The sequence below is a fragment of the Mytilus californianus genome, unplaced genomic scaffold (assembly GCF_021869535.1).
Source record: "Mytilus californianus isolate M0D057914Y unplaced genomic scaffold, xbMytCali1.0.p SCAF_6, whole genome shotgun sequence".
Lineage (NCBI taxonomy): Eukaryota > Metazoa > Mollusca > Bivalvia > Mytilida > Mytilidae > Mytilus > Mytilus californianus.
The window spans coordinates 52,087,650-52,101,908 of NW_026262712.1; the positions used below are offsets into that span (position 1 = coordinate 52,087,650).

At 31.3% G+C, this 14,259-nt stretch overlaps 1 protein-coding gene across 3 annotated transcripts in view; it reads left to right on the top strand.

Moving 5' to 3' along the window:
• LOC127706332 (transmembrane protein 41B-like) overlaps window positions 1-9,527 on the top strand; it is a 33,103-nt gene extending 23,576 nt beyond the window's left edge. For all 3 annotated transcript variants that reach the window (XM_052210868.1, XM_052210869.1, XM_052210867.1), the window contains exons 4-7: window positions 785-878; window positions 1,907-2,011; window positions 3,109-3,247; window positions 4,724-9,527. In XM_052210868.1, the coding sequence (XP_052066828.1) occupies window positions 785-878; window positions 1,907-2,011; window positions 3,109-3,247; window positions 4,724-4,893 (508 nt within the window). In that variant the 3' untranslated portion in view covers window positions 4,894-9,527. The remainder of the gene's footprint in view (window positions 1-784; window positions 879-1,906; window positions 2,012-3,108; window positions 3,248-4,723) is intronic.
• Window positions 9,528-14,259: the final 4,732 nt, after the last annotated feature.

Below are 14,259 nucleotides of genomic sequence, written 5' to 3' on the forward strand. Positions count from 1 at the left end.
TGCATTGCTTATTATTGTTGGGACCCAGTTTGCTGCAAATGACCTTTGGGGTCATTAGGGAAAATTTAAAGATGAACTTGATAAAAGAACTCTTTTTCCTGAATATATGGTGTTGGTTGACAGGTCTATAGAAATAGAATATCACCAATAAGCAATGAATGTAGTAATTAATACAATTTGATCAACAAATAAGGCCAAATAAAAGTATATGTGTGGTTCCAGTTACATCCTGAAAAAAAATAGGGTCTTTAGGTTGGCAATTTTTTTTGGGGATTGTCAAAAGCCTGGAAAAAACTGTGTGTTCACAGAGTCGGATTCAGGTATTTAACACGTCCTCACCAGAAGTTCTGTGAATTTAATTATTGCAATTCACATTCAACAAAATGTGGTCGTTCGAAATTATTTTTTCAGAAATGGAAAAAAAAGTTCTAGGGTCGGGGGGTTTAAACTAGGGTTGGTCAGAGAACTGGAACCACACATATGCTTTTATTTGGCCTAAGAAGAAAAACAATAATTTGTGTATGAAAAATATGGGAAAATGGGTTTTTGTCAGTCGCCACCTCACAGAAGTGTTTACATTTTATTACAAATTTAGGTGGGCATGGTTTAAGACATTATATTGTCAGTGACTGTATAGCATAAATATATACATTCAACGCATTTTGACTGCTCAAATAGAATGACTGCAGTATAATAGCTTGTATATACTCATTAAAAAAGTATCTAACAATACATGTCACTGTTGTAATTGTATTTGAAGAATTATCTCCTTAACTACTACCAGTTTACAATCATTTGCTATACCAGGATCCATATTTCTCAGTATACTCTCAGGATTCCTGTTCCCATTTCCACTGGCATTATTTTTAGTATGTTTGGTAAGTATTCATAATTTTACTATTAAGTTTTCACTAGAATCAGGCAATATAAGAAATTCTTAACACTTATAAGCAAAACCTTGTCAAATTAAGCATACAGCTTCTATTTTGCAATAATCTCAATCGCATGCAAGTCAAAAGGATTATGTAGATCATTTTCATAGCTGTAGGTTGTGTCAGTCATGAAAGTTTTTAAAGAAAAAGTTAATGATAATTGAGGTACTACCCATAAACGGTGATTTAAAGTGAATTCTTTACAATTTATATCACCCAAAGTTAAATCAACACTCAGTAGATCAGCGTATGATATTTGTATAACAAAAACAGATCTAGATACCTTCAACATTGGAAAAGCCCCAAACACATATGGCAAGCTTTGTATCGAATATTGGACAACTCGGCTGGAGGCAACTCAGACCAAGTCAACTCGGACCAACTAATTTTAATAAGTCAACTGAGGGCCTAGTTTTCTTGAACCCTTTGTATCGAATCATGTCTTGACAAGTTTTATTAGACTTAATACCAATTAACAAAGATCTAACAACATGTAATCTGTGAACAGGCATGATCAAGACAACAACAATCAATGATGCAATTCTTAATTTGGAGCAGGGTAGTAGCTTTCTGGTTTGTTTTTAACAAAGGTATGAATATACCAGGGGTGGACCAATCAAAAACCACAAGTTAAGGAAAGACAAACACCATGGCCAAAAGGATAATAAGCAAACTATTCGAGAAGTCCACAAAGTACTACAGAAAACTGAAGATTGAGTACTATATACTCTACTTAAAAGTAAATAGTTTTGTTAATAAAATGATGTTTTTATATACTTCCATAACTTCAAATGACACCATAAAAGAACTAGAGATCAATATACTGTCAGTGTCTTAGTCCATAGACAAGTGTCCATACAATACAAATCAAAAGTTAAAAAGCATACACATTAAGCATGAGATATATTCTAGACAAGTGAAAGGTCTTATTGATATTAAATGTAAGTTTAATGTTTATGCTTTGTATTTTTCAGTGTTCTGGTTTAGGAGCTTCATTTTGTTATTCATTATCATATCTAGTAGGGAAACGATTAGTCGTGAAGTATATACCACAGAGAGTTATAGAATGGCAATCTCATGTAAGTACATATCCAAAAGGTATGAGGAAGAGGGTAACAGATCTGCTATCTCATTTAGTAAATACACATTCAGCACATACAGTACATATGAGGGGAGAGTAACAGAACGGCAATCTCATGAAAGTAAATACCCATGATATACATACATGGGAAGGGTTAAACAGAATGGCATTCTCTTGGAAGTAAATACTTGTACATGTTACCTGAATGGCAATCTCATAAATATATAATTGTTCAGTACATACAAGAGAGAGTTGCAGAATGGCTATCTCACATAAGTAAATACCCATAATGTACATACCGGGGGGAGGGTAACATAATGGTGATCTCATTGAAGTATTAACTTCTATAGAACACACCATTTGGGAGGTTGTTGTTGCAGAAAGACAATCACATACAAGTAAATAAGTAATTCCCATGCATGACATACCAGGTGGAAGGTAACATATTGACAATCTCATGTAAGTAATTATTACCAATAGTGAATACAGCACATACCAGGGGGAAGGTAACATATTGACAATCTCATGTAAGTAATCATTACCAAAAATGAATACAGTACATACCAGAGTATTATTACTAATAAGGAATACAACACATACCAGGGGAAGGTAGCAGATTGGTAATCTCTTCCATGGCAGTAGTAACTTACAATGTTGGGGTGGGGGTTTTACAGAATGGCAATCTCGTGTAATTTTAAAAAAGGAGATGTGGTATGATTGTCAATAAGACATCTATCCACCAGAACCAAATGATGTAGATGTTAGCTACTCCATGTATAAGTTATTGATTGTAATGCCTTCTACAATGAGCAAAAGCCATACCACATTCCTAGCTATAAAAGTATATACAAGTATACGTGTACAGTTACCAATAATGCATCATGGAGGGTGACAAAAAATATTCATATTCATTGATACTACTTTATGTGGGAGGGTAACAATGGTAATTTAAAGTAAGTACTCTGATGGAATATGTATCAGTGAAGGAAAATAAAACTGCCATTTATTAAAGCAGTGCTGAAACTGTACATAGCAGTGGGATGTTTAAAGTTACACACATGCCAAGGGTGACAATGCCAATTTTTTTCTTTCCAGGTAGATAAACACAGAGAACATTTGTTGAACTACATCATATTTTTGAGAATTACACCATTTTTACCCAACTGGTTTATAAACATTACGTCACCAGTCATAAATGTTCCAATTGTACCATTCTTTGTTGGAACATTTTTAGGTAAGTTTTAATGATTTCAAAAATACCCATTCGGAATTCTAATAGATCATTTTTTCATGTAATGATTAAATTTGATATAGAATTAAAAAAAATGTTAAATATATCTTGGTTTTTTGTGCCATTTATCTCGTAAAGCCTAACAAATAATTATTTCTTTTTCAGTTGATTTTTAAAAGTTGACATGAATTCATGGATCTATTAAACTGGTTTGACTGTTAGTCAGACTTTCGTTACATATTATTCAGCTTTTGTATCATGCAATGATTTGATATTTGATATGCAACTTTGTATTTATTTGTTGTACAGTTGCCTTGACAACAATTAGGAGATTAATTATACCCCACCAAAAAAATTACCGTCGGGTATAATGTTTTTGACCCGTCCATCCGTCAGTCTGTCTGTCAGTTCTGTTATGTCACCACAGTTCCTCTGAAACCACACAACAGAATTTCACAAAACTTTGTAGTTAACAAGGACATACTAATTAGATATGCATATCGACAGGAAATTATGATTCAATTTTTATGCCCCCGCCAAAGCGGAGGGGGCATTATTTTTCTAGGAGTTATGCCCCTTTGAATTGGCCTTCATGTACTATTGCAACAGCTTGTCATTGCAATTCCTCTGAATCCACACAACAGAATTTCATGAAACTTTGTAAATAATAAAAACATATTATGTAGATGTGCATATCAACAGGAAATTATGATTAAATTTTTTTTCTAGAAGTTATGCCCATTTGAACATAGAATTTTGAACTTGTTATACTACTGCAACAGTTTGTCATCACAACTCCTCTGAATCCACACAACAGAATTTCATGAAACTTTGTAGGTAGTTAGGACATACTATGTAGATGTGCATATCCACAAGAAATTTTTATCAGTTGACTTTTGTAGCAGTTATGAGTCTTTGAACTTATTAATCTGGTGATATTTTGTTTGCCCAGTGACAATGTGGGGGCTTGGGGTATGTGAGCATGCTCACAAAAGTTCTTTAATTTTCCATACATTCTTTAATAAATTTTATATTTGATAGTTTGATTGAACAACTGGTATCACACACAACCTTTCTTTGATAAACTTATACATGTAATGTACATTCACTGTTTCAAAATCTAATGCATTCTGGGAAATATTTTCTTTTAGAAATGTACACCAGAATGTTGTGATTGGTTAAGAAGATCCTAAACAATTGATAGCCAACCAATGAAGTACTGTTATTTTCATATTGGTGTACGAACAATAAGAATACCCATAATCCTTCAGGTTTGGATATTACAAATTGGCTGCCATATGCTAGCAAGTAGATTTGCTTTTATCCATTTGGAATAATGAAATATGTACCATTGCCCTTATCTAGCAGGCTGGTACATTTTGTAGTTTATTTAAAACTAATTGGACATTTTTTTGCATTTTACCAGCCATGATCACAGTTTGTCTTCTATAAATTATAAAATTATTTATTTTATTTCAGGTGTTATACCACCATCATTTATTGCAATACAAGCAGGTACAACGCTACATCAGCTGACATCATCCAGTGACATGTTATCGTGGACTTCTATAGGCATGCTAGCATTGTTTGCTGTTATATCTTTACTACCTGTGATATTCAAGAAAAAAATACAAGAAAAAATAGACTGAGATTTGAATAGATTTTGTAAATCTGATGCATTGTTTGGGATTACTGGTGGATATTTTTGTTATGCATTGTTTATTATTGATATGTATATCTGTTTTATTGTATCCATTTTATTTCAACATCTAAATTAAATCCTTGAGCTACTGAATATCCGTATATGCTGACTAGTGATGAACCTTGTATAAATCAACGTCAATAACTATAATGCATTTTGTCCTGATTGTACAAATTTTATACATATGTTAACCAAAAAAAAAGCTAGGCACTTCTAAGTGTGTGCAATATAAATATAGATTGCTTACTGTGCCACGATGTTTTACTTTTCCCCTGTCAAAAAGTAGGATAACATTCTCAATAAATATATTTTACTTTAAAGAAAAAAAGCTTTCATATAATTCCTGATTATTATACAGTTTTTAAAAGAACAGTTACTCTGAAAAAAAATATTGAAATAAGAAAGACCATTGGACACTTTCTCTGTTAATGAATACCATTTCTGGCCATTTGTTTGTTTTTCAATAAACACAATGTGATTTGCTTGTGCTTGGCTCTGTATTGTATAAAATTCAATTATATTGCCAAGCTTCTTTCCTATGGTCTGATCTTGCCTTGTTGACAGTTTGAAAAAAATGACCTTGCCTTTTCAACTTTTCTTAAAACATAGACAAATCTTTATTGAATATCTAGAGAAGAATAGGAAATGTTGACTGTAAAATGTCTAAAAATCTATTGAAAAATATTCTATATCATAAATAATTCAACATTTCCCTGGTTGTGTTATATTTTTTATGCATTCATCTATGACATATCCCATTGAATACATTTAAAAAATGTTTTTATAAAAATAAACTCTTCAGGATTTGATATAGGATTTGTATTGTCTAAACAAAAATTAAGAGAGATAAGAGACCTGTTGAGTATGTTTTAAAAAACTGAGGACCATAAATTTGTTATTATATACCATATCCTTATTTTGACAAATACTTGACCGTGAAACTTTTATTTATAGTAATGAAGATTATTTTATCGATGCAAAATTAATTATTGAGAAATATGAAGAAATTCAGTGTTAAGGGCATACGATACAGATTTGATCCCACGGTGAATTTTTGACGAAAGTTTGCATGCAAGCTATTTTTTACCTAGTCAATTCAAATATGTAATAAAAAATATATACCTTCATGGTCTACTCTCAGAAATAAATTGGGTCGAAATTTTAGAAATTTACTGGAAATTTTGGTTTCTTGGACATTTCTATCATTTGGAAAGACATACTTAACTTTTTCGTTTCAAAAGGTAACAGCAAGCGAAGTTTTGTAAAAGCATCTGGAATATCTTCTCTACATAAGTGTGCTTTGAATTTATGTAACAATTCTTTGGACAATATTCATTTTTGTCACATTTTCATGATTTTAGTCAAAGAACAGCATTTTTTGCTGTATATTTATCGAATCTAAAAAAATTTCATCTGTGATTTTTTCATAAGAATTGGCACAAATAATCTTCATGTATAATCAAGCCAAATGTCATTTTTTAAAAAGAAGGGTCCATGAACTCCTTTTCAAGTTAAATCGGTTTAAATGATAAAAATCTGTCTAAAAGGCATCTTTTCCCGATATGTCACAGTTTGACGTCGTGAAAAATAACATTTTACATTAGCAATGTCATTACCTCCCCTGTAACTGTATCATATGCCCTTAAATTCTTCAAATTAAAATACAGTGAATCCAGTTTAAACCAGATTAATCAGAAGCGATTTTGTTCTGATAAGACAGATATTTGGTTTACACAGGTTGAAATATCAAAGAATGTTAAATTTACCCATAAACAATGCATGCATTTAGTTTAGACAAGGGTTTATGTAGAGTAATGTAAAGACCAGTTTCACTGTATTAAGCTAGTCAGATTTTATATACATGTTATATTTATTCGAGTAAAATATATGTATGATCCCAGAATATGATGTAGTTTGACAGAATTGTTTCTGTAGATATACCTCAGATTATTATAGTTCTCTGATATTGTGTATGGTGTGTGTAGTTGTTCAATTAGGTAATGAATTTGTTAACTGGCATTTAATTTTATGTTAATTTAAACAGATATATGTATACAGAATTATTTTTTATTTCACATTTTTAGTTCCTTGAATTAAATAATTATGAGGTCAAATCAACATAAGCTTGACTGTCAAAAACAAAAGCCTTAAGCTAGCCATATGACCAACAACCTTATTGAAAAAAAAAAATATTATCTTCAAAGATTACTTAGGTACTGGTATATCAGATCCATATAATTCCACTCAAACTTTTGCAGACGGATGTAAATAAGTAACTTCATTTTTTGTTACCTTTAAAATTCATTACTTTTGCTATTATGATTTAGAATAATATTTATTAACATGAGATCATTGTATATATGGTATACAAACTATTTTAATAGCTGTTGAAATTAGCTGCTGATGTTTTGTGTTTTGTCAAATTAGTATTTATTGTATTTATTGTTTTTGGAACTTAAGGTGCTAATAACTTTGTTGGTGGTGCCAATTCATTATGTATTGTTTAGAATTGTTCTTCATTATTTCAAATACATTTGTTAAAAGTTCAATACTCACTCTACATTATAACAAAAGATACACAAGAGTATACTTGAGGTAGAGTTACACAGTTTTTAATCAATATGATTGAAAAACAAATCCTGTGTTCAGGCTTTGCTTTTAGGATCTTACAATGAATGCTCTATTCAATTTTCTATTTTAATGATTATTACATCACACAATGAAATTTCTGCCTTCAGATTTTTCAATGTACATGTTATTATGATTAATCAAGAGAATTCAGAAAAAAACCTTGGGTTTGAAAGTAAAACAGAGCATTGTTTGATCCTTGTAAGAAAAACTGGTACTCAATGAATAATTCAACCAATCCATAATATTTTTCATCAGAGTTGTGGACCAAGCTTTGCCTTATTTATGTATATTACATCCTCTTTTTTAACTGTCATTCATCCATGATTTTAATCTTTAATGCATTATTTTCTTTTTAATTAAAAAAAAAAGAGTAAATAGAATGTATTCATTTGAAAAAAAAATCCTTTTAAGTATTCCTTTTCTTTTATATTGGAACACTTTAACCACCAGTAGATAAATTCCACTTGTGTTGACCAAAACCTATAATTGCCACATTAGATTTTTTAAAACATAATTGATTTTATTGTACATTGAGTATTTGAAACATTTATAAGATGTTTTGGCCACTGTCCAGTTTCTGTTATCTATCTAAGCTACAAGGAAGATAAGTTACTTTCATTTTTTTTCATAATAGATTATGAGAGTGATTTGTCTACAATGTTGTTTTGAAAGATAACTGAGAAACTAAAGAAGGCAAGTGGCCAAAATGTCTTATAAATGGTTTATCTACTACAATAATATAAAACAGAGGTCGACTTAACAAAATTTAAAAGTATGGCCAATAGGGCGCATTAGAACGTAAATTTAATGGCCCAACTCAAATAAAATTTGCCCTAATACATGTAATACTATCTAAGTGAAAATATAGTCAAATGTAATGACCAATGGGGCCAGTAGTCTTTATGTTCAACTGGCCCTATCGAAATTCTACTGGCCTTGGGTCAGCGGGCCAGTGCTTAAGTCCATCCCTGTAAAATGAATTCCCTTTTGGAATTTTTACACAATATTTGATTTTCATTTCTTTCCATTATTATTACAATACAATTTGTTATATGTTCCATGTTTCACTATACTTGTAAATTAAACATTTATTTATTAGAAACTTTATGAATCTCAGCACATTGTGTTATAATCCATGGTGTGATTGAAAAATATAAAAACTTTTTATCTAAAAAAAAATACAGTAATCAAATTAAAAAAAATACTGCTATTATGTTTTTATTTGAATTTTGATTTTTTTTTTTTTTTTACAAGGGCTGTTAAAAAATTCAATGTCAAGGGAGGAGTGATGGGTGTCAGGAGGCACTTATTACAACCAAAGCCATCAATAATATAACTCTAAAAACATTCCGACTGATTCTTAAAGCTGATGTCAAAACATACAATCACCAGTCAAATTTGTGTATCTCGACTTATATGGAATAGATCTAACTGAAAAATAGACTGTAAAGAATATTATTCAATGAAATTCTTTATCATGTTTAAAAGCTGTTCAACATTTCTTTTCAAAATTTTTTGGGTATTTTTTTAAAAGTATTTTCTAATAAAAAATAACTGATTTAAATGTGTTTAATAATTGAATAATTTTGTCAAAAGAGATCAAAAGAATAAATTTCTAAACAAAAGAAACTAATTAAGTTTATTGTTTCAAATAGAAATTAAGGGCATTGTCAAAATTAATATTTGAGATTTATTCCACAAATATAGTGTATAGTGGGTTTTGTAAGGCTTCATACACTGCTAAAATGATATGTACGAAGCAGAAATTTTTATTCTTACAATGTTCTACATCAAGTAAACTTGTATTTTGGCTTTTATAAACTAAATCTTAAGAGTATCTATATATAAGAGTAAATTATAGCATACTGAAGACTTTGTAATAATATGTTATCATTTCTATTCATCCTTTTAATTTAGTATTAAGAACTAATAAAAATAATAGGTCTTTTATGTATTGTCATATTTTAACTTGCCATTATTTGAATTCCAATGAGGCATTATAATTGCTGCCTTATGTTTGAAGGCAAGGGAAATGAGCTATTGGAATTTGTGTGTGAAGGTTCCACTCAAACACCAGTATTACCGCCTTTTCAAAAGAAATCTTCACTGAAACCATGTTAAGCTGAGTCATGATTTTTCAACTCATCTGAGAAGTAGATGAAAATAACACTTAATAATTTGTGTGCCTTCAAAGCACTGTTCTCGATTAAAGGTTCATCAGGAACACTCTAACTTATAAACATTAAAAACCTGAGATGTATAAATACTATCAGGCGGTGGCAGCGGATACAGTATAAACTATTTGTATAATGCTTTATATTTTGGAAGGTAGAAGACCTGGATGCTTCATAGCATGTAAGCAGATACCGATACCTTATGTTACAAAGTTTCCGTCTGTCAAATGTTTATTGTCCTTGACCTCATTTTCATGGTTCAGTGATTGCTTGAAACAAATTTTGAGATACTCGCTTATTATGAGTAATAGGATAGCTGTCAAACTGGCAGATTTCATCTGACCTTGACCTCATTTTCATGGTTCAGTGGACAATGTTTAGTTTTTGTGGTTTGGTCTATTTCTCAGCTACTATGAGCAATAGGGCCACTAAAGTTTGTGTATTGAATAATGATTGTAAGGAGTCCATGTCTGTCTGGCAGTTTCGTATGACCTTGATCTCATTTTCATGGTTTATTGGTCAATGTTATGTTTTCATCATTTTGTCAGTTTGTTAGTTAATCAGATACTATTAGCAATAGGTCAATTATATTTTTATATATCAAATGCTTGTAAGGTATACATGTCTGTCTGACAGGGTTCATCTGAACTTGACCTCATTTTAATTGTTCATTAGTCAAATCTTTAATTTTCATGGTATTGTCAGTTTATCAGATACTATAAGCAACAGGTCAACATCATTTGATGTATGGAATTATTATAAGATGTGCATGTCTGTCTGGCAGGGTTCGTCTGACCTTTTTCATTTTCATGTAATATTGATAACATTAAGTTTATGTAAAACTTGTAAAACCTTTATATTACAGACTTTTAACATAGATTCAATCATAAGTAAAGAAGGTGAGACGTTTTAGCGTGTGCACTCTTGTTACATTTATTATAAAAAAATTAAAGATGTGGTATAGATGCCAATGATACAAATATCAACCAGAGTTCATTCAACTACAACCTTTGACAATGAGCAAAACCCATACCTTATGGTTAGATATAAAAACTTAAGGCACAAAACAATTAAAACTAGTTAACCAAAGGCCAGATTTATCAAACATATATAAACGAAAAAAAATATTACAGACAGCAACCAACAACAACCACTGAGGTACCTTTTGGACAGACACATACAGAACTTGTTGAGGTTATAGAAGCTCTCTCCTAAACATGAGACAGTGGTTTTCCAATTTACAATATAACAGCTAACTTAAAAAAAAACAGTTGGAAATGGCTTGACTGGTTAGATAAGCATGACACACAAAAACAAGTAACAAATAGACAAAAGACACATAATTCAATCTATTAAGATAATCCGCAGTTATTGAAAGCAAGTTCAAATCCAATAGGGCTAATAAATAAATCATGTTTTCCCAGGATAAAATAGCAATCAAAACAAATTCAAAGGATTTAGTATAAAGATGTCATAAGCGGGCTGAGAAAAACATGACCTTATGTATTGTAAGCAAAGCGTTTAAAAAACGAAAAATATCATTGTGTTGCAAATTTTTGTACTTTTACCAACTCGTACTTCTATCAATTCCTACCCAATTTTCAGTTGTATTCATATGATATATACTAGTTATTTTTTATAATATACATTGTTTTGGTTTTTTTTAAACCCAGAAAAAACCCAGATATTTTGATTTAAAATGATAATTATAAAATATACGAATTGAGTGAACTCTAAAAACTTATTAAAGTGGGAGGCGTTCATTATCACTGAACTAGTATATATATTTGTTTAGGGGCCAGCTGAAGGACGCCTCCGGGTGCGGGAATTTCTCGCTGCATTGAAGACCTTTTGGTGACCTTCTGCTGTTGTCTGTTCTATGGTCGGGTTGTTGTCTCTTTGACACATTCCCCATTTCCATTCTCAATTTTATTTATATAAAAACACAGAGACGTTAAAAAACATAAATTTCTGAATAACTGCAGCACTTTGAATATTCGGATTTAGCAAAAAATAGATATTTCTAATTGTGATTGACCTTCAAGATTAACCTGGTGTACGGTTCAAACCGTATATGCTATTGCTGACAAAATTTCTGACTTGAATTAATTGATGTTCTGGTACCTAAAATCTCTCTTCTCAAATCGCAATTAGCCAAAAACAAAATGTGACATGCCGATAAGCAGTCAAAAATGAAAACGGCATCAATCAATAAAATCTCATTTTTAAAAAAGAAGCCATTATTATTTGGTATACATCATCATAGAATTTCAAAAGAGAATTAACTAAATACAAAATTAATAATTACATGGCAAATAATACGATTGTTGATATCCCAGATTATATAAGAAATCAAAATTATCTTTAAAAGCAATATACATGAAAATTGGAGCACATTATAACCTAATTACTTTCATCTCTAAACAATGTCATGTGATTTCTTCAAAGTTCTCTTATGCGTATTCATTTTATTTTAATTATTGTTAATGATGACTCTGCTCCACCATAAAGATACCAAGTATTAGCAATAGTTCCCAGCCAGACTTGATCATTAAGATTTAACTTCCGGGTTAAGGTTACAGCACCAATTCGGTCTTCAAGTCCACCATCGTTACTATGGTCAATGTCTGTTTGTGAAATGCTAATATAACTGCATACTAAATATCATAAGTGGTTTCCTTTAAACTGACCTTATAACAATTTAACATGTAAACTATGCTAAAGTGTTAAAGTCAATAGAGAATGAATGAGGGTATGGATCCAAATAATCCCCATGGGAATGAGATGTGCCATTTATGCTTCTACAACTACATACCAATTAACAATGATTTACCATAAGTGATTTCCCCTTTAACTGACCTAATAACACTAACTTTAACAAATTGTTGACGCCCCCGAAAACAACATACCTCAGCGATTCCGCCAAGGGGAGACAAATACAGAAGATACGGAATAACATTAAAGTATGGGCATTCTCTACCCAATCAACAATAATAATTTCTGATACTGCAAAAGCTCTCCATACCTTTTAAGACAGTGTACTGTTCTTAAAATCTTACTGATTGTGTGTTTTCTTCCTTTGAAAATGTTATTAGTTTAAGGAGAAGCTCAAAATACTGAAATATTGAAATACTGTTAATGCAAATCTAAAGATTGAAAACATTGCATAGTAAAAACATTTGTTTACCTAGTGTTTATTATTTCTTCTTTGTACTGAATATGTTTATCACACCTTCCTATGGATTTTTACATCTAATATGATTAATTTAAATGTCTTTTAGGGATCTCCATGCAGTTTGGTAACACCCAGTATTAAGGACCACATCAAAAGATCAATGTAGGATAAAAAACTTAATTCACATAAATTCTTCCAAGACCCCCACCACCACCCCCTTTCCAACTTAATTTGGAAAATATTAACTATGCACTGAAAGAATGTTTTCAAATGCATTTTAGCATGTCATATCATGAGTGTTGTTTCCTAAACAATGATTGATTGATTGGTTGGTAGTTGCTTAATGTCCAGTGGCAAACATTGTACGCATATTCAGGACGAGAACACATTAACAATACATAAAATAGGTAGGTCCTGTAATAGGGATCGGCCGGGTAAAAATTTGGACTGCCAATGGAAAATGAGGGTAAATTGAATAGGGACAGGAATTTAGCCTTGCAACTGGCCACATACGGACCCATCAAAAAGTTGTTGAAAGTGTTCTTAATGTGCAGAGAGCCTTGCACTCTCTTTGCACGATGCATCAGATTTAACGCCCTCATTCTGACTGGACGTGATGTGAATTTACACATCCCGCACAACCAAATGGACACCCCACTTTGGCAAGGGTTTTACTGACGATCGGAAGGAGACCATTTCTATTCCCCAGTCACTCTTAGTGTTCCTCAACAATGAATGGTGTCTAGTATACTATTTGTATTGACTTTTGGCATACCTGACTAGAAATATTGATGTGCAAATGCTGATGCATCTTATTATTACTAGTTATTATTTTTTACATACACTACAGTCAGTGTGGAACCTGTGCCCAGTATGGGGAATTGTATCTATAGTTTATACGCTTATTTGAATAAATTCATTGTTTATTTCTGACCTATGGAAGTCAGATGGAAGCAAATTTTAAAATGATTTTGACTTGTTTATGTCAGACCTCTGACTGATAGATATGTATTTAAAATTTAAGTAGGGACTCATTTTTATTGTAAATTTATGTCAACTTAAACATGAGTGGGCTGTGCAATTGTGCCCACTATGAAGAGTGGTCATGGAAACATCCATAATGACTGTACTTGTATATCTATAATTCAAAATCTTTTGCATGCACACGTATAAAAATTAGAAAATGTTGTTTGTGCTGTATTTAGACCCTCTACCAAGAAATTTGTTTTGCATGCACACGTATAAAAATTGCGGTTTTTATCCAACGCAATCATAGGTTTGAACGTTGTTTTCAATTAAGACTTGTTTATATTTTTTCGTTTGGGCTTGTATT